Source organism: Erythrolamprus reginae, chromosome 11 (assembly GCF_031021105.1).
Source record: "Erythrolamprus reginae isolate rEryReg1 chromosome 11, rEryReg1.hap1, whole genome shotgun sequence".
NCBI lineage: Eukaryota > Metazoa > Chordata > Lepidosauria > Squamata > Dipsadidae > Erythrolamprus > Erythrolamprus reginae.
The window spans coordinates 35919376-35946453 of record NC_091960.1 but is presented as its reverse complement, the minus strand read 5'-3'; the positions used below and the strand labels follow the sequence as shown (position 1 = coordinate 35946453).

The window sequence follows — 27078 nt, the reverse complement described above, 5'->3', positions numbered from 1 at the left end:
GAAATAGAATGTGGTTTCTGGTTCTGGTAAACTTATGACTATAACTGAGATTGCAATTACAGTCATAAGTCATTGCAGTTGTTAAGCAGGTCATCATGTCATGAGACTTGATATTATAACCATTTTTTGCAATGGCTGTTAAGTGAACGCAGTGGGCATTAAGCAAATCCATTTTACCCAATGGACATTTTTTTTTTGCTGACCACCAGATGTGTACGCTTAGAAACTGACCCCTCTCCCCCCCACTGAAAAAACCCCCAGAAAATTATGGTTATGTGACTGGGAGACACTGCAAACTTATGTAAAAATAGGCTAGTTGCCAATGACCCCAAAATGCAATTATGTGATTATGTACATACCAGGAACGTTTATTGTAACCTTTTGGAGAATCTGTCATAATTTAAAATGGTAGAATAGAATAGAATAGAATTTTTTATTTGCCAAGTATGATTGGACACACAAGGAATTTGTCTTGGTGCAGATGCTCTCAGTGGACATAAAAGAAAAGAGACATTTGTCAAGAATCATGGGGTGCAACACTTAACGGTTGTCATAGGGTACAAATAAGCAATCAGGAAACAATCAATATTAATATAAATTGTAAGGATACAAGCAACAAATTACATTATAAGTGGGAGGAGATGAGTGATAGAAATGACGAGAAGGCATTGGGGAAACACTGTTCTTGTGTCTAGTTGTCTTGGGGTACAGTGCTCTATAGTGTCATTTTGAGTGCAAGACATAAATGGCGTTTAAGGGGTGACTTGATCGAAGTGTATAAAATCATGCATGGGATAGAAAAGGTGGATAGAGAAAAAATATTTTCTCTATCCCACAATACTAGGACAAGGGGGCCCTCCCGAAAGCTCACAGGTAAGAAAGTGAGGACAAATCAAGGGAAATATTTCTTTACCCAGAGCGTCCTTGGTTTATGGGATTCCCTTCCAGAAGAGGTCGTGACAGCTATCAGCTTTGATAGCTTCAAGGCAGGATTGGACAGATTCATGGATGCCAAGTGTATCGGTGGTTATTGAAACAGATGTCCATGTGCCGCCTCTATGTTGGTTGAAGTAGGCAGGGTTCCCTTGGGTCCCATTTGTTGGGGGTCAAGGGAAAAGGAGGGTTTTGCCTTCTCTTTCTGCTCAAGATCCCCATGGACAATTGGTGGGCCACTGCGTGACGCAGAATGCTGGACTTGATGGGCTTTGGCCTGATTCAGCCGGGCTCTTCTTATGGTCTCAGTTGTGAATGTTCCAACACTGGAAGCTTTTATGAAGAGATTGGATGACCATTTGTCTGAAGCGGTGTAGGGTTTTCTGCCTAAGCAGGGGGTTGGACTAGAAGACCTCCAAAGTCCCTTCCAACTCTGTTATTAATTATTGATTTTATTTTATTTTATTGGATTTGTATGCCGCCCCTCTCCGTAGACTCGGGGCGGCTAACAACAGTAGTAAACAGCATATGACAATCCAGTATAAACAGTTAAAAACCCCTATTGTAAAACCAAACATACATACAAACATACCATGCATAAAATTGTAAAGGCCTAGAGGGAAAGGATATCTCAATTCCCCCATGCCTGACTGCAGAGGTGGGTTTTAAGAAGCTTACGAAAGGCAAGGACGGTGGGGGCAATTCTAATCTCTGGGGGGGAGTTGGTTCCAGAGGGTCGGGGCCACCACAGAGAATGCTCTTCCCCTGGGTCCCGCCATATGACATTGTTTAGTCGACGGGACCCGGAGAAGACCCACTCTGTGGGACCTAACTGGTCGCTGGGATTTGTGCAGCAGAAGGCGGTCCCTGGTCCAGTGCCATGAAGGGCTCATTATTGCTAATATTATTGCCAAAGCATAAAGAAGGGGGTGTGAGAGAAAACTGGGAACCAGTTGGATGACCAACTTCCCATATTTTTCTAACTTTCTGACAATGCCTTTCGCTGGCTGACATTGGTTTCCCAGATAGAAAATACCATCTAGAGTCTATCTGAGAAGAGTGACATAAAATTAAATGTTCCAGGGAAAGACAACTCATACGAGTTGTTATCCTTGATGGACAGGTGGAATGGCGTTACAATTCATGCGCAAAAGAAATGAAGTCTGCTTAGTTTCAGTTGCCAACAACTCTTCTCTCCTCTCTCCTGTCCTTCTGGCGAACGGCACAAGAAAGCGAGAGGTGAAATTTCTCATCCTTCTTCACTGCAGGCCTGCTAGTAATTTGCAACCACTGGATTGCTTTCTAAGGGCAGTATCTCAAGCTCTCCCTTACCTTCCTCAAATTAGGTTTGACATTCAATTAAAACCCCAAGGCACCTAGACATAAAATGTTAGTGTAACTGGGTGGTTAAGAGGGTAATGTTTTTCCCCCCTCCATTTGCAGAGTCATCACTCGCCAGGGCCCGGGAGGGGATGGAAGTCACCCATGCAAACTCATTGACCACAACCAAGGAAGGGCATTGGAGGGGGCAGGTGGCATCTAAGCAGCATGGAAAAGGGGCCTGAGATCTAAGGAAGATGTTTTGGCCTTCCAATAATGTTAGAAGAATGTTGATGGTTTCATGCATGCATTCATTCATTCATTCATTCATTCATTCATTCATTCATTCATTCATTCATTCATTCAGTGATTGGAGGCAACTAAGGGAGGGAAAAGTTAGACTTGGGGATTGTGATGATGTGTGGTCTCACAGTTCTGCCTAGGCAATAGTGTAATTCACTTGAGTTCTAGTGTCCTATACCTTTCTCAATAAATGGAGTTAACAATTACTTAGGAGTTCAAGGTCAACTCGCAAAGCATCCCTGGCCTGCTCTCGCTTATTATAATTTATGTTTGGTATGTGTGTGCTGTTTGGTTTTTAATTATGATAGGGTTTTTAGGGTTTTTTAATAATAGATTTGTGCCAGTATAATATTGTTTTTATCATTGTTGTGAGCCGCCCCGAGTCTTCGGAGAGGGGCGGCATACAAATCTAATAAATTATTATTATTATTATTATTATTATTATTATTATTATTATTATTATTATTGCCATAGGCAAGGGAGATGGGAAACCCTGGCATTGCAAAGCTTCTTCTCCAGTAACACTTTACTGCAAGCCAGGGCATATAAAACCTTTGCCAGACCAATACTTTATTTTTTTTTAAATAATTTCATTGAATTTTGCACATTAAAAAAGAAAGACAAACACAACATTTAAACAAACATCAACACAAATACAAATCCAGCTATTTTTCTAGCAAGTTAACATCCAATTAGTTTCTTCTTATCCATTGCTATAAGATTATATAACAATACCTATACAGTATTCTAATATCATACACGTTTTTATTGTAAGTCCATTTTCCTTTTTTCTATCCATTTGTACCACAATGTCGATGCTTTGATTAAAGATAAGCTTTGTTTCTATTTGGAAACCACTTCTGGATTTCCCCCCCCCTAGAATGGAAAGAAATGAAAATGTAACCTTAGGTTTTGATGCGTAATGATTGGATTGTCATGATTGAAGTACTATTTGCTATAATTTAGTTTAGTTCAAAGGGCCTTTGCTTTTTAGGTTTTCATCTGAATTGAAGAACATCAGAAATTACTCTTTTCTATAGATTTTTCTCCCTTTTTGTTTCAACTCCTCCTTTTGTTTCAATTTTGCTCTTTTCACATTCCCTGCTTTTATTTTAAACTCTTTTTTCTTTGATTTTTTTGAAATTCAATAACACTTTTTAAAATAAGTTTCTAAACGGATTCTTACATTTTGGCTCTCCATCCTGCTGGACGAAGCCTTCGAGGGACAGTCTTAGATGAGGTGACCTGCGATACCTCAGCACCCAGGGGTGGGCAGCAGGCAGGACGGAGTGGAAAGCAGTTCCACCGGCGGAAACGAAGATGAATGCACAGCTCCAGCTGATTGGCGGCTGTCACTTCCTGGATTACTGGCCTCGTCTCGTCTCTCCTTTTTTTCCCTGCTGCTGCTGCTTCGTCTGCGCTCCTTGCTTTTTTCCTCTTTCCTCCTTCCTGGCCTCAGAAGAGCTTCCCTCTCTCCTGCCCAGCTCCTATCCAGCCTCCTGCGGCCACCTCCCGCCTGAGGTCAAGCAGAAGGCGTGGGTGGAAGCACTCAAGAAGGAGAGCGCAGGAAACGCGAAGCAATTTGTCACCCCAGCGAGCGACACAACTGACAAGGTTGTAAGTCGAGGACTTAACATTTGATGATCGTTCAAGCCACTCCCACTTGTTCACATGGCCGGCAAGCCACTCCCACCCAGTCACATGACCATTAAGCCACACCCACAGTGTGGCAGTAAAAATTTTGGCTGCCCATTACTGTCAGCACCCCCAATTGCATCGCCCTTACAGCGCAGAAGCCCTCATTGAAGCTGAACAAGGCTCCCCTAGTATTGGTTTATTTATTATCTCACGTTAATGAGATAAGCTAAAGGCCTCATTCTCAGGGGAGAGGAATTTATAGGAAACAGAAGAACTGATTACGGCATTGCCCTCCAGAACTTGTATGCTAATATCCCATAATGGCCAAGAGCCCAAGATACGATCTGGACCATCACTGAGTCACACTTTCCCTTGGCGGTGAATATATGAAGTTCTTTGGAGATCTCTAAGACCTTTGCTCCAGCCCTCCCCAGTGGGTAACCTGGAGACGGTCTTGCTGAATCCCTTTGCAAGGCTTTGTACAGCTTATTTAACAGCAGATGTGCCGTAGAAGTGAGAAGCGTTATATTGTTTTAATCAAATCAATATTTCCCCTCAGAGGAAAATGTAGAATGTCTGAAGCCCAGCCAGGCCTTAAGAAAAGCTTTCTCTCTGGTTCTTTGTTGAGCTAAGCAGCCTTCCCCTTCAATCTTCTTGCTCATTGTAGAAAAAAACAACAGTCAATATAGGTAGATTTTAACTTACTTACCCATTTATTTGGCGAACATTCATAGAAACATAGAAACATAGAAGATTGACGGCAGAAAAAGACCCTCATGGTCCATCCAGTCTGCCCTTATACTATTTCCTGTATTTTATCTTAGGATGGATATATCTTTATCCCAGGCATGTTTAAATTCAGACACTGTGGATTTACCGACCACGTCTGCTGGAAGTTTGTTCCAAGCATCTACTCCTCTTTCAGTCAAATAATATTTTCTCACGTTGCTTCTGATCTTTCCCCCAACTAACTTCAGATTGTGTCCCCTTGTTCTTGTGTTCACTTTCCTATTAAAAACACTTCCCTCCTGAATAGTGATGGGTGAACCCAAAGGTGTTTGGGTTCGGCAAGTTCGGACGAACTTTACGCAAAATTCGGCCGAACCCAAACCCGAACCCGGACGGGGAATCCAACCAAGAGATTCCGGGGGCGGAGCTTTGACATCACGTATACTGGCAGGTTGCTAAGGATGCCAAGGTGGTCACTTCCTGGATTCCATGGAATCCAGGAAGTGATCACCTTGGCATCCTTAGCAACCTGCCGGTGACGTCAAGGCTCCACCCCTGGAATCTCTTTGTGGGAGGGATGCCCCAGCTCCTTCAAAGGGAGGTCTTCACGTAAAAATAAACATTGTTATTTTTACGTGAAAGGACACTGCAGCGTCGCTGCAAGCAAAGGGCGGTCCTTTCATGTAAAAATAAACATGTTTCTGATAATTCAAATTTAACACATTAGGATGACATCTAATTGGGGAAGGGGAGCTTTTCTGAAATTGCAAGCAAAGTTTCATGTCCACCCCAGAACATATGAGTGAAACAAACAGGAGGCAAGCATGTTTCCAAGGTGGATCCTTTGGGGATCAAGAAATGATTGACAGAGGATGAATAACTCCAGCATTGTCTGGCTGCTGTTAATTCCTTGTGTGCCGGCTGAATCAGCATCTTCACACCCTTAATTCTGTAATCCTTTGGTGTCATGATTTCCAGCTGTCGTTTCTCCAAGCTCTGGATATAGCACTGGCATTTCTTCTAGTTCATTTATCACGGCTACTTGCAGATGTCACACAGTTCCTTCTCCATCAGGACCAGGGGTGGGCAGCAGGCAGGACCGGGTGGAACACAGTTCCACTGGCGGAAATGAAGATGCGTGTGCAGCTCCAGCTGTTTGGCAGCTGTCACTTCCTGGATTACTGGTCTCGGCTCGGCTCCCCTGTTTTCCCCTGCTGTGTCTGCGCTCCTTGCTTTTTTCCTCTTTCCTCCTTCCTGGTCTCGGACGAGCTTCCCTCTCTCCTGCCCGGCTCCCCTCCAGCCTCACGTGACCACATCCCGCCTGAGGTGCAAGCATAATAATATAATAATAATAATAATAATAATAATAATAATAATAATAATAATAATATAGCAGCCTCACTAATGATCACAGCCCCACCCAACCACAGGTGGCCTCATTTTCTTTGATAATAATCTCTCAGTTGTTGTTGCCTATGCATCGCTCTCCGCATGTGTGGCTGTATCATTAACTCTTGTTCCGAATCCAAGGAGGAGCGAGATAATTGATCTCCTTCTGAGCTGTCTGCCACACTCTCCTCCTCCCTGTCACTCATGTCTTCTTGGTCAGAGGAGCCTTCATCAGCAGATTCCACCGGGGGCAAAACAGACCTGCAGCATGTGGATGTCTCCCCCACATCCACAGTCCTTGGGGCAGGAGCTGGGCCAGAGCTAACCACAATAATAAGTATAAAGTATGCATGTATGTGTATACAGACGCATACGTAAATATATTTTTGGAGCAATTCTATTAAACTATAGAAAGATAAAACTAACAAAACCCTGCATACACTAATGAAAAGAAAGAAGAAAGATAAAGGCAAAAGGGAAAAAATGTAAATAAGCATCCAATTTTCTTTATAGCTGTATGCATGTCTAACTTTACCTCTTACTCATTGGTTACAACATGACTTTTCATTTCCTTCCCTCCCTCTCCCTTCCTAATAGTGAAATCATCAAAGCCATGCTCATTTATTTTCTTGTTTCATGGGGAAAAAAATCTATAACAGTTTCCAAATATGAATGAGTTTGATATAAAAAGAAACAGAATTTTGTGTAGAAAAGATACCGGAGCAGTTTTCCAAACAGGATATGTTTTCATTATGTCGTTCCTGGATTTATCATTACAATTCAGTTCCTATTGGAATTAGAACAGATAAAATAGTGTAAGATGGCTACAGAAAATTCTTTTGTCTCAATTGTTCTATGCCCTTTATAGATAATCACTGTTTTTAACCTATTGTAGCTTGCTGTCCTCTTTTCTTTGTTTTAGGAGTTTTTAACCTCTTGTACTTTGCCCAGAATTACTTGGCAATGGAGTCTCTGAATTAGTTTATAAATAAAAAGATGCGATTTCCCTGCTGCCCATCTTTGGGGTGTTTAAAGCACAGCAGCAAAGAGATCATGACCCCTAAATAAGACGGGTCAGGGTTGAATGTAAAATCTTGAAATTGGATATTAGCAGCCTGGATTAACCAGAGTTGGTGCCTAGCATTCATGCAGCCGGTACGGTGAGGGGTGCAGTCCCCATTGGAAAAATGGAGCTGCATAGCAAGCCAAATTGTATTTATTTATTTTATTTATTTATTAGAGTTGAAAGGGACCTTGCAGGTCATCAAGTCCAACCCCCTGCTTAAGCAGGAAATCCTACAGCACCCCAGACAAATGACAGTCCAATCTCCTCTTGAAAATGTCCAGAGTTGGCAGGCCGTTCCACCTCCGCTGGCAGGCCGTTCCACTGGTTGATCGCTCTGACCATCAGGAAGTTCTTCCTTATTTCCAGGTTGAATCTCTCCTTGGTCAGCTTCCATCCGTTGTTCCTCATCTGGCCCTCTGGTGCTCTGGAAAACAGTGTGACCCCCTCCTTTCTGTGGCAACCTCTCAAGTATCTGTAGACTGCTATCATGTTCCCCCTGGCCCTTCTTTTCTCTAGGCTATCCATGCCTAGTTCCAGCAATCTCTCTTCATAAGCCTTGGGTTCTAGTCCCCTAAACATTTTGGTTGCTCTTTTCTGCACCTTCTCCAGAGTTTCTATGTCTCTTTTGAAGTGTGTTGACCATAACTGAATGCAGTACTCCAGATGTGATCTGACCAGGGCATTGTAGAGTGGCATTAATACCTCTCTGGTCTTGGAGTGTATTCCCCTGTTGATGCATTTTAGGATTGTATTGGCCTATTTAGCTGTTGCTGCACATTGCTGGCTCATATTTAGTTGATTGCATTGGCAGTTCTGTGTTAGCAAAAAAACTCCAGAAGAGAAGGATTTTGGGGTAGTGATTTCTGACAGTCTCAAAATGGGTGAACAGTGCAGTCAGGCAGTGAGGAAAGCAAGTAGAATGCTTGGCTGCATAGCTAGAGGTATAACAAGCAGGAAGAGGGAGATTATGATCCCGCTGTATAGAGCGCTGGTGAGACCCCATTTGGAATAATACTGTGTTCAGTTCTGGAGACCTCACCTACAAAAAGCTATTGAGAAACTTGAACAGGTCCAAAGATGGGCTACAAAAATGGTGGAAGGTCTTAAGCATAAAACGTATCAGGAAAGACTTAATGAACTCAGTCTGTATAGTCTGGAGGACAGAAGGGAAAGGGGGGACATGATCGAGACATTTAAATATGTTCAAGGGTTAAATAAGGTTCAGGAGGGAAGTGTTTTTAGTAGGAAAGTGAACACAAGAACAAGAACAAAGGGGAAAGATCAGAAGCAACCTGAGAAAATATTATTTGACTGAAAGAGTGGTAGATGCTTGGAACAAAATTCCAGCAGACGTGGTTGGTAAATCCACAGTAACTGAATTGAAACATCCCTGGGATAAACATATATCCATCCTAAGATGAAATACAGGAAATAGTATAAGGGCAAATTAGATGGACCAGGAGGTCTTTTTCTGCCGTCAATCTTCTATGTTTCTATGCACTAGCCATTAAAAAGAAATTGGTTTGAATTTCTGCACTCTTGGAAAGATCCCAAGGATTGTTTTTTCAAAAGGCAACTGAACCTTCTTTGTTTAGAAGACAGAAGTCGTACTCCTTCATTCAGAACTGAAGAAGCTTCTTGGCTGAGAAGTGAAATATCTTCAAGGAGAAACAAAGTCCAGTTGCCTTTTAAAAAACCACCTTTGGGGCAACCATGGCCTGGATGACTGAGAATCCCCAAAGACATTCTTGGAAAGGGAATTCCTGCTCCAGGCCTGGATGAGGAGATTGGTAAAGCTGTTGTGTGTTGGGTTGAAATTTACACCATACCAATTTTGTGACCCCCATAAAGAATGGGGGGAGACATATTGGCAATGTTCAGGTGAAACTCATCATCACTATTCCTAGCTCCTTGGCAGGTATCAAGAGATATATGGATTGTTGTAAATCAGATCCATTTAACTGCTCATTTTGCAAGGCAGAATTCTATTCCAGGAGATTTATGTTCAGATTTTGAATAAAATATCTGGACATAAATTCACTAGTCTTTTAGGGATAGAGAAGGTTTTTACTTACTTTTGAAAATGCACAAGGCGCCCAGAGCTTTGGTTTCTTTCTTTTTCTGCCTTAGATACCCCAAAAGCTGTTTTTTTGCAATGCTTCCTGGAATGACCATGTAAGCACCATTGCAGCCAAACTACATGGTGATTCCATGAAGTGGAAGTGCATTACCATGTGGGTAGGAAGTCTGGCTCATTTAATTTAAAAAAAAATTCAATTTCTTTGGGTGGGAAAATGCTAGTTGGATTTTGTCTCTGCTGTAATTATCACCCCTCACCCAAATCCAATGCTTTATATCTCCACTGATTTTACAATTTTCCTTTTTTCCTAGTACTCCTGAAATCTTTTCCCCAGTATCAACTGAAACGTCGACTTTTTTGAGCATTCGGTCAACCTATGTGCATTACATTCTTTTTTCAAACTGTTGTTCAACTTTTTAAATAGTATCTATCTACTACCTATCTATCTACTGTATCTATCTACCTACCTACCTACCTACCTACCATGTATCATCCCATCTTTGGACCCGTTCAATTTTGTCAATATCTTTTTGTAGGTGAGGTCTCCAGAACTGGACACAGTATTATTCCAAATGGGGTCTCCCCAGTGCTCTATACAGCGGGATCACAATCTCCCTCTTCCTGCTTGTTATACCTCTTACTTCTTATATTTATATGTTATACTGCATCATGGTGAAGTTAAGGTGAGAATGATATTGACCTCTTAGCCTTGCTGGGTTAGAGGAACAAGGAAGCCTATTCTTTTGACAAACCATAGCAGTCTGCTGTGGCTGTGGAATTTCAATTTAATCTTCCCTCCCTTCTGTGCTTCATCTAGGACCGCTATTAGCAGCAGCCGAGCTGATAAGCATGTTTGCTTTTTATTTATTGCCATTTATTTACTTTTGATGTGAAGGACATGCTAAGTAAATATCAGGACTGTTTGCAGCTTCTGGCCAGCCAAGACAAACTCACAGCTAAACATATCTACCCCAAGGCAATGGAGATTTGGGTACAGGAAGCAAAACTGCTGTGTGTAAATGTTAGACAGTTTAGCAGCAGTACGGCAACAATAATGACGACAATGGGGTTGATGATGATACAAGAAAGAAAAGGTCTCACATTTTCTTTGATAGCTAACCAGGGCTAAAAGGAAGCCATGTTTTGTAAGTTGGTCAATTAGATTTGAGGAACAAGGAGGTGAACTACAATTGGAGCAAAATCCCAGTTGATTATTTTATTTTATTTATTTATTTTGTCCAATACACAATGAAGGTTATAGAGGATATATTGGAGAAGAAATACGAGATATAGGAGAGACTATAGGACAGGGGACGGAAGGCACTCTAGTGCGCTTATGCATGCCCCTTACTGACCTCTTAGGAATCTAGAGAGGTCAACCGTGGATAGTCTAAGGGTAAAGTGTTGGGGGTAAGGGGATGATACTACAGAGTCCGGTAATGAGTTCCACGCTTCGACAACCCGATTACTAAAGTCATATTTTTTACAGTCAAGTTTGGAGCGGTTAATATTAAGCTTGAATATGTTGTGTGCTCTTGTGTTGTTGTGGTTGAAGCTGAAGTAGTCTTTGACAAGCAGGACATAGCAGCATATGATCTTGTGGGCAATACTTAGATCATGTTTAAGGCGTCGTAGTTCTAAGCTTTCAAGACCCAGGAGTGTAAGTCTAGTTTCATAGGGTTACTACTGCAAATTACTGAAAATATTTGCAAGGGGAAAGATATTATATGCATTGTGGAGTGCCTGACATCATTGTGACTTGAAGCAAGACACCTGTGATTGATATGAAAGGCCTCTCAGCTTTTTTTTTGGATTTATCAGACTGAGCAAGAGTGAGGGAGGAAGAGGGAGTTTATGTGCCTCATATTTCTTTCACCTTCCAGGTTCCTTTGTTCTTTTCTTCAAGTGTTCAATGCAGATAAGTCTGTTCTTATTGCACGTCATTAAATCATAGTAAAAAACAACAACAACAGTAAAACAAGCCAGTCTGAAAGCAGAGACAAAATTTCCATTGAACCTTATACCATAGATGGATGGGACCAATTTGATCCTAAAATGCCATTCCCTACTCACTGCAGAAATTGAAATGAAACATCCCAGACAAAGGACTGTTTAGTCTCCTGTCTTATTGACAGCTCACCACTATTAATAAGAGACACCTCTAAAGGTATAACAAGCAGGAAAAAGGAGATTGTGATCCCACTGTCTAGAGCACTGGTGAGACCACATTTGGAATAATACTGTGTCCAGTTCTGGAGACCTCACCTACAAAAAGATATTGACAAAATTGAACGGGTCCAAAGATGGGCTACAATAATGGTGGAAGGTCTTAAGCATAAAACGTATCAGGAAAGACTTCATGAACTCAATCTGTATAGTCTGGAGGACAGAAGGAAAAGGGGGGACATGATTGAAACATTTAAATATATTAAAGGGTTAAATAAGGTCCAGGATGGAAGTGTTTTTAATAGGAAAGTGAACCCAAGAACAAGGGGACACAATCTGAAGTTAGTTGTGGAAAGATCAAAAGCAACATGAGAAAATATTATTTGACTGAAAGAGTAGTAGATGCTTGGAAACAAACTTCCAGCAGACGTGGTTGGTAAATCCACAGTATCTGAATTTAAACATGCCTGGGATAAACATAGATCCATCCTAAGATAAAATACAGGAAATAGTATAAGGGCAGACTAGATGGACCAGGTGGTCTTTTTCTGACGTCAATCTTCTATCTTTGTATGTTTCTCTGCTGAATTATTTTTACCATTAGAACATTTTTCAGGAGCATGAATGCATTTTGTACCTGCTTACCTTTTAAAAAAAATATCACGATCCTATGACAAAAATGATTATGTAGATAATTCTTGACTTATGACCACAATTGGGAGCAAATTTTCTGTTGCTAAGGAAGGCGGTTGTTAACTAAGATATGATTGATTTTTCCGCCTTTTTTTTAACCAAGTGAAACTTCCCCCAGCTGGGAAGTTTATATGATGAATGCTGGCTGGGGAATTCTGGGAGTTGAAGTCCAGATATCATAGAAACATAGAAGACTGACGGCAGAAAAAGACCTCATGGTCCATCTACTCAGCCTTTATACTATTTCCTGTATTTTATCTTACAATGGATATATGTTTATCCCAGGCATGTTTAAATTCAGTTACTGTGGATTTACCAACCACGTCTGCTGGAAGTTTGTTCCAAGGATCTACTACTCTTTCAGTGGAATAATCTTTTCTCACGTTGCTTTTGATCTTTCCCCCAACTAACTTCAGATTGTGTCCCCTTGTTCTTGTGTTCACTTTCTGATTAAAAACACTTTCCTCCTGAACCTTATTTAACCCTTTAACATATTTAAATGTTTCGATCATGTCCCCCCTTTTCCTTCTGTCCTCCAGACTATACAGATGGAGTTCATGAAGTCTTTCCTGATACGTTTTATGCTTAAGACCTTTCACCATTCTTGTATCCCGTCTTTGGACCCGTTCAATTTTGTCAATATCTTTTTGTAGGTGAGGTCTCCAGAACTGGACACAGTATTCCAAATGTGGTCTCACCAGCGCTCTATATAAGGGGATCACAATCTCCCTCTTCCTGCTTGTTATACCTCTAGCTATGCAGCCAAGCATCCTACTTGCTTTTCCTATCGCCCGACCACACTGTTCACCCATTTTGAGACCCATATCTTCAAGTTGCCAAGGTTGGGAAACACTGGTCTAGATTCGTGCATGTAAATATGGCAGCAACAGAAGTATAAAAATCTCCTTAATAAAAATGTGCGGGTGCCTTGACTCTTCAAAGATTTGAGACAAGAACTAGAGATGAACAAAACTGTTTGAATTTTAAAAATAGTTTTTGAGTTTGGATCAGCAGATCAAGCTGGAAAAGTCCAGATTGAATTGTTCAGTTCAAACCCCAAAACACCTGTTTCCAATTGAAAGAAATGTTATTTTGAGCTTGGGATGGTTCCAAGGGGCTTGGAACAATTTTGGAACATCTTGATAAGGTTAGAACAACCTATTTCAAGCTCAGGACTATTTAAGATTTGAGTCATATGAAGCTCTTCTTTAAAACAATTCTATGAAATGGAGCAGTGTCCATTTATTGACCAAATTTCTATTCTTCTGGAATAGAATGTTAAATGTTTATAATCTGGAACGATCGAGCCCTTCACTCCTCTACCCGAAACAGAATTCCCTTCGAAACTAGACTTACAATCCTGGGTCTTGAAAGCTTAGAACTACGACGTCTTAAACATGATCTAAGTATTGCCCACAAGATCATATGCTGCAATGTCCTGCCTGAAGACTACTTCAGCTTCAACCGCAACAACACAATAGCACACAACAGATTCAAGCTTAATATTAACCACTCCAAACTTGACTGTAAAAAATACGACTTTAGTAATCAAGTTGTTGTAGTGTGTAACTCATTACCGTACTCCGTAGTGTCATCCCCAAACCCCCAACACTTTACCCTTAGACTATCCATGGTTGACCTCTCCAGATTCCTAAGAGGTCAGTAAGGGGAGTACATAAGTGCACTAGAGTGCCTTCCATCCCCTGTCCTATAGTCTCTCCTATATCTCATATATCTTCTCTTCTATATCTCTATAAATGTTGTGGTTAGCTCTGGCCCAGCTCCTGCCACAAGGAATGTGGAGGTGGATGTGGGGGAGACATCCACATGCCACAGGCCTGTTTTGCTCCCAGTAGATTCTGCCAACGAAGTCTCCTCTGACCAAGGAAGCGTGAGTGACAGGGAAGAGGGGAGTTTGGCAGACAGCCCAGGAGGAGATCAGTCATCTGTATCATCCCTGGATTCTGAACAAGAATTAATGACACATCCACGCCTGCGTAGAGTGATGCACAGGAGACAACAACTGAAAGATTATTACAAGAGAAAATGAGGCCACCTGTGGTTGGTAATTAGTACTACAGATAAAAGTGCAGCCTGGTGTTTTAGCCTCATGGCAGTTTATCTGATTCATTGTTTCGTCAAGATTGTGGTTTTTGTGCTGTTCAAGATTGTGTGTGTGGACTCTCTGGACTTTAGAATTGGACTCAATTTCCCAGTTATTGGGTGAGCAATTGGACTGCATTTCACCTGTGCCTTGTATGTTCCAGAAAATCCCTTTGACATTTAAAAAGGGAGCTGTTTCTGTTTTTCTGTTTATAAAGACTTTTGGGTTTTCCTTTTACCGTGTGGTGTGTGTCTTCCTGGACTAATTACCCTGTAATTACAGGTGGTTGAGACATGGTGGCAGAACAATAAGCTTCACTGTATATTATTGTATATTGGACAAAATAAATAAACAAAACAGGTCTGGAATGTCTTCTCTATGACATTTTTCCACCCAGGTGGTTGGAAGGAGCTACCATAACCCCTAGTCCCAATTTGCTTTTCTCAAGGCAAAAATCCTGCCAGTTTTCTTATTTATTTTTTCAGATTCTTGTCAAAACTCAGTACACTAGTGGCTCCTCAGTGTATGTTTTGTTTATTAGTTTTGGGAAATCAGTGAGAAATCACACAGCTGTTGTTTGGCGATATGCCAGCAAGCTCTAGTGGCACAATTTTAGGAGGGCTCCCTGAGTGACAAAATATGGTTTGAGCAGCTGCCTGCCTTTCCCCAGTTTTCTATGCAAAGCAGCCTGGAATTTGTTTGCTATTTATTAAAGTCATACCTTTCCCTTGCATTGGAAAAAAAAAACAGTACTCAAGAGAGTTAACAATAAAAGCATGATAAAATAGCAAAGGTATTTTATTTCGAACCCTTCCCTGGTGCAGAGCTGAAGGGATTGGATACTGTAGCTTAGAGGATAATTCTCTGCCTTATAAGGCAAAGGTTGCAGGTTCAAGTCCCAGTGGGTATGGCTAGCTGATGAGGCCAAAATAAGGCCAAAATAGATCTATCCTAGTCTCCCTTAATTTTCAAATTCAGCAAAAAAAAAACCATGTAACATATAATATAATATATAATATAACATATAATAAAGCTGTTACAATTGATAGAAGAGAATATTTGTAGCTCAGGCTTGAACTGTGGATTCCTTGGTACTCTCTGGGGTTGTTTTCTTTCAGACATTTCATTACCCAAACAGATAGTATCATCAGTGATAGAAGAGAGTGGTGTTGCTATACCTATTATAAGAATGGAATCATGGCCTGTCTATATCAAATCCTTGTTTGGCGAAGTATATTTCTTTTTCTTAATTGCTCATTGCATGATTTACCTTATCTTTCTCACTTTTCTCTGCACTCTTACAAGGATCTTCATATATCTTTTTTTTTCTCTTACAGTACTTATTGTCTTTCCTTGATTTAGTAATAGAGATCTGGGTGTAAGTTAACACCAGGTTTGGCTCTATTGTGCTTCATCTCATCTGCCCACTTACATTTTTATGCCCAATTGCTTCATTCACAAGATTGTTTCCCAAGGTCTCTCCCCACCCCCACCCCCTCTGAAAGACATTTCTCAAGCAAATAAAGACATTTCTCTTTCATCCTGATGAATAGGCACCAATAGGTAAAAATGCAGAGTGCGGGGGTAGTGGGTTATCTGTGGAGCCATACACAATACTAAAAGCACTTTACGTATCTTTGGGATTGCTTAGCTCCAAGCCCTTTCAAGCTCCATAAACATGTAATAGTGTTGACACCTTTTGAAGGGAGCAAGGCAATCAACAGACTTTCACAGAGTAAGTGTGGAAATAGTTTGGCTGCTTTAACCATGCCAAGAAGTGACAGTTCATCTCTATAAAAAAAGCAGAAATACAATTTTCAACGTGATAGGATTTTGTAAGTGGTTAGAATGTAAGAAGCTGCCAATAGATAAAGCCTACTTTCTTTCTATAGTAAAAGGAGGGTGAGGCCCAAAATTTGAAATAACTCAGAAATCAAAGGAATTAAAATCAAGAACGAGGAATATTTATTTATTTATTTATTTATTTATTTATTTATTTATTTATTTATTTATTCATTCATTCATTCATTCATTTGTCCAATACACAAATACATAGGAAGAAAGATAGACATGTGATAATATAAAAGAGGGTGAAAGTGAACTTAGAGGAGAGGATATGTGAAAGGAAGAGAATATATATGACAGGTGAAAGAGAGGAAAGACAATTGGACAGGGGACGAAAGGCACACCAGTGCACTTATGTACGCCCCTTACTGGCCTCTTAGGAACCTGGAGAGTTCAATCGTGGAGAGTCTAAGGGAGAAGTGTTGGGGGTTAAGGGTTGACACAATTGAGTTCGGTAATGAGTTCCACGCTTCGATAACTCGATTGTTGAAATCATATTTTTACAGTCAAATTTGGAGCGGTTCGTATTAAGTTTGAATCTGTTGCGTCCTCTTGTGTTTTTGCGGTTGAAGCTGAAGTAGTCGTTGACCGGAAGGACGTTGCAGCATATGATCTTGTGGGCAATACTTAAATCCTGTTTTAGGCGTCGTAGTTCTAGGCTTTCTAGGCCCAGGGTTGTTAGTCTATCTTCGTAGGATATTCTGTTTTGAGTGGAGGAGTGAAGGGCTCTTCTGGTGAAATATCTTTGGACATTTTCAAGGGTGTTGATGTCTGAGATGTGGTATGGGTTCCAGACAGATGAGCAGTAGTCTAGGATGGGTCTGGCAAAAAAAAATTGCAGGCATTTGCCAATGACTTGGTATTTTTTTGGGAAGAACCTGTGGCATTTGTACAGAAACCAATGAAAGATATAGAGGAGAGTGGGCAGGATTGAAAATTAATAAACAAAAAACCAATTTCTAATAAAAAATATGACAACAAAACAAATAGATGGATTAGAAAGAACATTAGGCCTGCAAACAAATATTTGGGTATAACAATAACAAACAAATGCTCATCAATCAAAAAAGATAACCACGACAAATTAGCAAACCAAACAAAACTGGAATTAGAGAAATGAAAGTAACTACAATTATCATTATTAGGACATATCGCAGCAATTAAAACGAGCATGTTGCCAAATTTTTTATATTTATTTCAAATGATTCCTATTAAATTGGAGGCAAAATTTTTAATGATACGAACAAAATTATAACTAAATTTATATGGCAAAATAAAAAAAACCCTAGAATTAAATGTATGTATTTATTTATGTATTGTTTTATATGCCGCTCACTCCAAAATGGACTCTGAGCGGCTAACAACGGTTATAAATACAATGCAGGTAAAAAACAGTTCAAACATCACTAAAATCATGTATACAATAAAAAAACATATATACTGTACTAACATTTAAGATTACAGCTCCATTATCTCTCCAATTCATCCAAAAATCGCATGTCCTATGTTTTGGACCCAAGTAACCATTACCTCTTTCACCCTTTCTTCTTCCATTTTATAACTTTCCCCTCTGAGCCTATTAATATTTTATCTATTTTATTTATTTATTCATTGGACTTATATGCTGCCCCTCTCTGTGGACTCGGGGTGGCTTACAACATTTTGATTAAAATAAATAAAACATTTCTAAGCTAATTAATAGAATAATGGTTAGCATGAGAAGACCCTTTGATTCTCTGCTCACTGCTTTCTGATTCCCATCCAGGATGGTTTGCTGTGCTTGGGAGAGTCGACTCTCTATGAATTTGACATCCTACACTTTTGCATCACATGTATTGCCCACAAGATCGTATGCTGCAATGCCCTGCCTGTCAAAGACTACTTCAGCTTCAACCACAACAACACAAGAGCACACAACAGATTCAAGCTTAATATTGACCGCTCCAAACTTGACTGTAAAAAATACGACTTTAGTAATCGGGTTGTCGAAGCTCATTACCGGACTCCGTAGTATCATCCCCAAACCCCCAACATTTTACACTTAGACTATCCACGGTTGACCTCTCCAGATTCCTAAGAGGTCAGTAAGGGGCGTGCATAAGCGCACCAGAGTGCCTTCCGTCCCCTGTCCTATAGTCTCTCCTATATCTTGTGGATTTGTGATCTTTGTCCATCCCTGATCTCGACTATAGGACAGTGCTGAGCTGAGAACTTGAGCAAAGAGAACTCCTTTTTTTCTACAGTAGACACTAAATTGGGGGAAGCGTCAAGGTTCGTCCTCCCCTTCCCCCTTTCAGGCTTACAGCTGAGTGTGCATCTCTGTCGTGCTCTTAGATTTTCCTGTTAATTTCACGCAAAGTGCTCTTGATGGATCTCTTGTTATTTTTGTGTGAGCTGGTGCCATAAATTTGTGACATCTCACTGTAGCAATCTGTTAAGTGCATGTTAGAGGTGGGGGAGGATGAGGAAGGACAGGCTGCTGCTGAGCTAGACAACCACGTGCAGGCGGAGAAGTGTAACTCTGCTTTATGATGTGGTGAGCAGGTTCTGCTTGTAGGCTGTGTTTCCCTCTTATGCTAATTAGCTATGGAGAGGAAGCCAAGAAAGAGGTTGTATGCCGATGACACTCCACCAAGGTGTATTTATTTAATCTGCATTTGCCTTTTTTCTGGCAGAGTGTGGCTGGTGAATTGACAAGAGTGACAGCGGAAAGAATAGAATAGAATAGAATAGAATTCTTTATTGGCCAAGTGTGATTGGATACACAAGGAATTTGTCTTGGTCCACATGCTGTCAGTGTACATAAAAGAAAAGAGACATTAAAATAGAATAGAATAGAATAGAATAGAATTCTTTATTGGCCAAGAGTGATTGCACACACAAGGAATTTGTCTTGGTGCAGATGCTCTCAGCGTTCATAAAAGAAAAAGAGACATTTGTCAAGAATCATGTGGTACAACACTTAATGACTGTCATGGGGTAAAGTGACCAGATTTAAGATTGGGAAAGAAGGGCACCATTGGAGGGGGTGGGTGGAGGGCTAAAAAAATTTCTGCCAAACTAAATTTCGCAAAAAAAATGATTTTTTCTCTGTCTCCCTCCCTCTTTCTTACTCTCTTCATTTCTTCCTCTCTCTTTTTTCTCTCTCTTTCACTCTCTTCCTTTCTCCTTGTCTCTTTCTTCCTCTCTCCTTCCTTCCCTCCCTCTCTGTCTCTTTCTCTCTCTCTTCCTTCCTCTCTTTCTCTCTCTCTCTTGCTCTCTGTCACTTGCTCTCTCTTTCTTTCTCTCTCTCTCTTTCTCTTGCTCTCTCTCTCTTGCTCTCTGTCACTTGCTCTCTCTTTCTTTCTCTCTCTCTCTCTCTCTTTCTCTTGCTCTCTCTCTCTTTCTTTCTTGTACACCACATACAGGGTTCAAAGTAGGAGTGGGAGGGTGCCAGCAGCAGTGGCACCGGGCGGTAGCCGTGGTGGTCACTGGGCACCGGGGTGGTCGGCTGTGAGTGGTAGCTCCAGGGCAGAGGCACCGATGCCGGTGGCTGGACATGTTGCTGGACACCATACATGCTGATGCTGCGCTGGGCATGGGCGCGGGGTTGGCACTGGCCCGCTGGCTGGGTCGGGACGGAGGTGAAACAATTTGTGTCCAGGATGTGAAGGGTCAGTAAATATTTTCCCTGCCTTCTTTTTGACTCGTGCAGTCTACAGGTCCTCAATGCAGCCATTTTTCTCTGCAGTTCTGATTCTCCTCTGAAGTCTGTGTCGGTCCTGTTGGGTTGCAGAACCAAACCAGACAGTGATAGAGGTGCAGATGACAGACTCAGTGATTCCTCTGTAGAACTGTATCAGCAGATCCTTGGGCAGTTTGAGCTTCCTGAGCTGGTGCAGAAAGAACATTCTTTGTTGTGCTTTTTTGGTAATGTTTTTGATGTGAGGTCTCCTTTTAGATCTTGCGATATAGTCGAACCTAGAAATATTCTGTTCTATTCTATTCTATCCTATTCTATCCTATTCTATTCTATTCTATTATTCTATTCTATTCTTTTTCTGCCTATAAATTAATTGCAGCCACTCCCACCTGATCACATGGCCGGCAAGCCACCCCTACCCAGTCATATGACCATTAAGCCACACCCACAAAATAACCCACACCCACAGTATGGCAGTAAAACTTTTGGCTGCCCATTGCTGCCTACGCATCAGCTCTGCTGTGTCTTTTATCTCCTGCAGAAAGCTGCAGAGGAATGGGGAAAAAAGACAGGATTGCAGAAGTGAACAATGGAAGGAGGGGAACAGGCAGCCCACCCTGCAAAAGGAGAAGGGCAGCATTCAACAGGCAATTTCCCACGGCGGGATAGACCCCACTTTGCATGGACCAGGCCCCGATGCTTTGTCTCCTCTGTTCAAAAATCACTTGCCTTCTCTGCCATCTCCTACCAGATCTATTTTCATTAAAGAAAGCAATGAAGTGGAACTCCCCCCCCTTTGCAAAGCTCCCGTAACTGGGCTTTGGCCCCTCTGCTCATCCTCCTGAGCTAGCTGCATTGGCTTCCGGTCACAATTCAAAGTGTTGGTCATGACCTTTAAAGCCCTTCATGGCATCGGACCAGAGTACTTCCGGAACCGCCTGCTACCGCATGAATCCCAGCGGCCGATAAGGTCCAACAGAGTTGGCCTTCTCCAGGTCCCGTCGAATGAACAGTGTCGTCTGGTGGGCCCCAGGGGAAGAGCCTTCTTTGTGGTGTCCCCGGCCCTCTGGAATCAACTCCCCCCGGAGATTAGAACTGCTCCCACCCTCCTTAAGTAAACTACTTAAGACCCACCTATACCGCCAGGCATGGGGGATTTGAGACACCTTTCCCCCAGGCTTATTATAATTTATGTTTGGTATGTATGTGCTGTTTGGTTTTTAATTATGACAGGGTTTTTATTTTTTTAAATATTAGATTTGTGCCAGTATAATATTGTTTTTATCGTTGTTGTGAGCCGCCCCGAGTCTTCGGAGAGGGGCGGCATACAAATCTAATAAATAATAATAATAATAATAATAATAATAATAATAATTATTATTATTATTATTATTAGCTGGGGATTCTGGCAGCACTGGCTACGATTTTGGGGAAGGTTTTCCAAAAGTTGGCTATAAATAACTTGCAGAAAATTATATTTCGTGGTGTATTTGGCCGAGGTCCTTTTCAAGGTTCACCTGCAGCTGCTTTCCTCACTGAAGGCAAGTGGGACCGGCAGGGGACTAATGGCATTATGAATAATTAACTATTAATAATTAATCGTGGTAGGGAAAATTCCTGCATGGAATGAAAGTGGAACAGAACGGCTCCTTCCCAGCTCATCTTCCCACAGCAGGAATCGGCTGCTAACGTATTGGTTTTGTGCTGTCATTGATATACTCGTGAGTCTGAGCTGGACATTTTCCTTGCTACGTTTGCACAGGCAGAGAAAAGCCCTTTCTCTCTTCCTCCTTTGGTGGCCACCAGCAGAGCCAGAGGCGACTCGACATGAGTGAACAGTGCAGTCAGGCGGTAGGGAAAGCAAGTATGATGCTTGGCTGCATAGCTAGAGGTATAACAAGCAGGAAGAGGGAGATTGTGATCCCCGTATATAGAGCACTTGTGAGACCACATTTGGAATACTGTGTCCAGTTCTGGAGACCTCACCTACAAAAAGATATTGACAAAATTGAACGGGTCCAAAGACGGGCTACAAGAATGGTGGAAGGTCTTAAGCATAAAATGTATCAGGAAAGACTTCATGAACTCCATCTATATAGTCTGGAGGACAGAAGGAAAAGGGGGGACAGGATCAAAACATTTAAATATATTAAAGGGTTAAATAAGGTCCAGGAGGGAAGTGTTTTTAATAGGAAAGTGAACACAAGAACAAGGGGACACAATCTGAAGTTAGTTGGGGGAAAGATCAGAAGCAACGTGAGAAAATATTATTTTACTGAAAGAGTAGTAGATGCTTGGAACAAACTTCCAGCAGACGTAGTTGATAAATCCACAGTAACTGAATTTAAACATGTCTGGGATAAACATAGATCCATCCTAAGATAAAATACAGAAAATAGTATAAGGGCAGACTAGATGGACTATGAGGTCTTTTTCTGCCGTCAGTCTTCTATGTTTCTATGTTTCTATGACATCTCCTCCTGCCCCCACAATACCCTGATTTACATTTGATTTCTAATGTTTGTTTGACCTCACATGGGCAGGAGAGGGAAACTGAAGGGTCCCTTACAGTGGCTGTAAAATGCTGAGGTCCAGTTTAGATATTTCCTAATATGAAGGAGAAATCAAAAATATGTCACTAACGCCTTGAAATACAGTTTTGTGTAGCATGGCAATGTTATCTTAGCCAGGAGGCTACAGTGTTAATACAAAGTAGTTGTTTGACTGAATACCCATTTGGGCAGTTTAGAAACACTCCCGTGAATATCATTCTTGTCACTAAATCCTAATATAAGTTGGTTTCACAGTACTTTAGAATTTCAGAGTTGAAAAATGGAAGCTTATACATACAGTGATACCTCGTCATACAAACCCCTCGTCATACAAACTTTTTGAGATACAAACCCGGGGTTTAAGATATGTTTTGCCTCTTCTTCCAAACTATTTTCACCTTACAAACCCAAGCCGCCGCCACTGGGATGCCCCGCCTCTGGACTTCTGTTGCCAGCGAAGCGCCCGTTTTTGCACTGCTGGGATTTTCCTGAGGCTCCACTCCATGGGAAACACCACCTCCGGACTTCCGTGTTTTTGCGATGCTACAGGGGAATCCCAGCAGCGCAAAAACAGGTGCTTTGCTGGCAACGGAAGTCCGGAGGTGGGGTTTCCCAGCGAGGGGAGACTCAGCGAAATTGCAGCATCACAAAAACGCGGAAGTCCAGAGGTGGGGTTTCCCATGGAGGGGAGCCTCAAGGGAATCCCAGTAGCGCAAAAACGGGTGCTTTGGCTGGCAAAAGGGGTGAGTTTTGGGCTTGCACACATTAATCGCTTTTCCATGGATTCCTATGGGAAACATTGTTTCGTCTTACAAACTTTTCACCTTACAAACCTTGTCCCGGAACCAATTAAGTTCGTAAGATGAGGTATCACTGTACATTTATTCTCTCCTCTCTCCTTCTCCTCCTCTCTTCCTTCCTTCCTTCCTTCCCAAACCTCTGAGAGTCTTTGCATGATGGTACTTTTCTTCGGATGTCTTCTCAGATCCATTTTTAAAATAATATCTTTGACACATTCCGTCAGTCCTGTATGGAAATTGACCCAAACATGTCGCTGTGGTCTAAAGAATACTTTCTACGGTTCCATTCCAATTCACCCTCCTTTCTCTTCTCCTGCCATTCTGAGGACCCTCCAAGTTTGACAATTACAGTGAAAGCTTGGAGTAGTGGGGGCAAAAGACTGTTTCATGTGCCTTGTGCTAAAGTGCCTGAACATTGCTGTAGTTGATGCTGATATCCTGATTAAATACCCGTAGGACTGTTGCACTATTTTGCACTATGAGGAGACATTTGCACTAGTGCCTCCCTGGTGAGAACGTCTCCACTCGCTGCCTCAACTTTGAGGCTTGCACAGCTGTTCATGGTTCTCTCCATCTTTTTAGGTGTGCAAGAGGATCAGAAGGTGAAAACCCAGTGGCCGCGATCTGCAGATGAACCAGGAGTGTATATGGCACAATCAGGTAAATACATTCTGTCATCAAGTCATTATTATTTTACATTAAATGTAAAAATAATGCACTTGGGGAAAAGGAATCCTCAATCTGAGTATTGCATTGGCAGTTCTGTATTAGCCAAAACTTCAGAAGAGAAGGATTTAGGGGTAGTGATTTCTGACAGTCTCAAAATGGGCGAACAGTGCAGTAGGGAAAGCAAGTAGGATGCTTGGCTGCATAGCTAGAGGTATAACAAGTCGGAAGAGGGAGATTGTGATCCCCTTATATAGCACGCTGGTGAGACCACATTTGCAATACTGTGTTCAGTTCTGGAGACCTCACCTACAAAAAGATATTGACAAAATTGAACGGGTCCAAAGATGGGCTACAAGAATGGTGGAAGGTCTTAAGCATAAAACGTATCAGGAAAGACTTCATGAACTCAATCTGTATAGTCTGGAGGACAGAAGGAAAAGGGGGGGACATGATCGAAACATTTAAATATATGAAAGGGTTAAATATGGTTCAGGAGGGAAGTATTTTTAATAGGAAAGTGAACCCAAGAACAAGGGGGCACAATCTGAGGTTAGTTGGGGAAAGATCAAAAGCAACATGAGAAAATGTTATTTGACTGAAAGAGTAGTAGATGCTTGGAACAAACTTCCAGCAGATGTGGTTGGTAAATCCACAGTAACGGAATTTAAACATGCCTGATATAAACATATATCCATCCTAAGATAAAATACAAGAAATAGTATAAGGGCAGACTAGATGGACCATGAGGTCTTTTTCTGCCGTCAATCTCTTCTGAAGGTTTTGTTAACACAGAACTGCCAATACAATACTCAGATTGAGGATTCCTTTTCCCCAAGTTCATTATTTTACATTTGGAAACATTAAACTGCAGTTTCCATTGCTTTGACCACTTATCTAGTAAAGCTAAATCATTTGCCATATTACAGACGCCTCCAGGAATGAGTATGTCTGTTAAGTGCTGCTATATGCCTAAGTTGAAGAAAGTTGGGATGGGAGGAAAAAAAGAAAGGAAGAGTAAAAGAGAAGGAAATAGGAAGGGAAAAAACATAGAAAGAAGCAGATAGGCATGGGAGAGATGGAGAGAAGGAAGGAAGGAGGGAGGGAGGGAAGGAAAGAAGGAAGGGAGGGAGGGTGGAATCATGAATTTCCCTGTAACTGCAATGTCATCCCACACAATTTTCATCTTCACACCCATTCCACTGCCATCCCCAAAGGTCTGCAACCATGAGATTTGTTGTCTGTGTTGGCCTAAACAACTTTTACTACATATACATTTGGAAAATCATTTTGAGGCAAAACATACTAAGAATTTTAAATAACACGATGATGGAAAGATGAACGCTATAATATTTCTAATTGGTCCAGTGCATAGATAGCTTGGATCTAATTACATGAAATAGCTCTGCTAAGGGAGACTTAAATAGGAAAGGAACTTTCCGGAGCTCCCAACGAGCCAATTATATTATGATTCATATTTATGCTCATTTAATAACATTTCTGTGTCAGAAATTGCCCTGACAGAGACTACTTCTCATTATATCCAGTGAGTGAATACAATACAAGTAACTACAATATTTCCAGTTGTGGTTTATTTGCCCCTTTAATAGAAGTATGGCTTTTAAAGGACCTTCATTAGAATTGGGTTTGAAAGAAATTTCCAAGGCTTTCAAGGAGCAAACTTCCATCAGATGAGGTTGGAACTATGTCAGGAATTGTGAGCATTTCTGGAAAACAGCTTGAATCCCAGCCAGAATTCTAATGGAATTTTAATCCTGACTTGTTAAACAGATAGTTTTGGCTTGACAGCTAATGCTAGGCAGACAAATTCTCCATTGCTCTCTACCCGATTCTCTCCTCTCTTGCCCTGCCCTCCCCTCCTAAAATTATGTGATTTAGAAATGCCATGTATAATTGAAGAATTCCAGAGAGATTCTCAGGACTGGGGCATAATGGTCTTGTACTTATTTAGCCATAAAACCCTGCCTGTCCTGTCATTCATTGTCAAACCATTGGATTTGTGCAGCCTCTTTGGCTTCCTATATTGCCATTATTTTTCCAGGTAAAACCTTAAGAGGACGACGGTTCTATAACTCTTCAATTTCCACCACTGAGTGGGAAGTTTTGCTTTTAGAAATTCTTGGATAATTTCTCCTTCCTCTTGAGGTCTCTGCCTCCCTCTGTGGTGGTAGAGAAGGGGAGGAATTGCTCTGTGCACAGCTGCTGTTTGTCCGGACCCCTATGCAGACTCCCATGTAAAATCCAATAAAATTACCCAAATAAGTACAATGAACCTCTTACCTAAGAGCGCCTCTACTTGGTCAAAATGGTCAAAGCAATGGAAACTGCAGTTTAATGTTTCCAAATGTAAAATGATGCACTTGGGGAAAAGAAATCCTCAATCTGAGTCTTGTATTGGCAGTTCTGTGTTAGCAAAACTTCAGAAGAGAAGGATTTAGGGGTCGTGATTTCTGACAGTCTCCAAATGGGTGAGCAGTGTGGTCGGGCAGTAGGGAAAGCAAGTAGGATGCTTGGCTGCATAGCTAGAGGTATAACAAGCAGGAAGAGGGAGATTGTGATCCCGCTATATAGAGCGCTGGTGAGACCACATTTGGAATACTGTGTTCAGTTCTGGAGACCTCACCTACAACAAGATATGAATAAATTTGAACGGGTCCAAAGACGGGCTACAAGAATGGTGGAAGGTCTTACGCATAAAACGTATCAGGAAAGATTTCATGAACTCCATCTGAAGAGTCTGGAGGACAGAAGGAAAAGGGGGGACATGATCGAAACATTTAAATATGTCAAAGGGTTAAATAAGGTCCAGGGGGGGAAGTGTTTTTAATAGGAAAGTGAACACACAAGAACAAGGGGACACAATCTGAAGGTAGTTGGGGGAAAGATCAAAAGCAACATGAGAAAATATTATTTTACTGAAAGAGTAGTAGATCCTTGGAACAAACTTCCAGCAGACGTGGTAGATAAATCCACAGTCACTGAATGTAAACATGACTGGGATAAACATATATCCATTGTAAGATAAAATACAGGAAATAGTATAAGGGCAGACTAGATAGAACATGAGGTCTTTTTCTGCCGTCAGACTTCT

At 41.4% G+C, this 27078-nt stretch overlaps 1 protein-coding gene across 1 annotated transcript in view; it reads left to right on the top strand.

Annotated features, from left to right (window-relative positions):
* ADGRB2 (adhesion G protein-coupled receptor B2) overlaps positions 1-27078 on the top strand; it is a 251233-nt gene that overhangs the window by 51396 nt on the left and 172759 nt on the right. Inside the window, exons 3-4 of the mRNA XM_070764684.1 lie at positions 1112-1122; positions 23892-23960. Of these exons, the coding sequence (XP_070620785.1) occupies positions 1112-1122; positions 23892-23960 (80 nt within the window). The remainder of the gene's footprint in view (positions 1-1111; positions 1123-23891; positions 23961-27078) is intronic.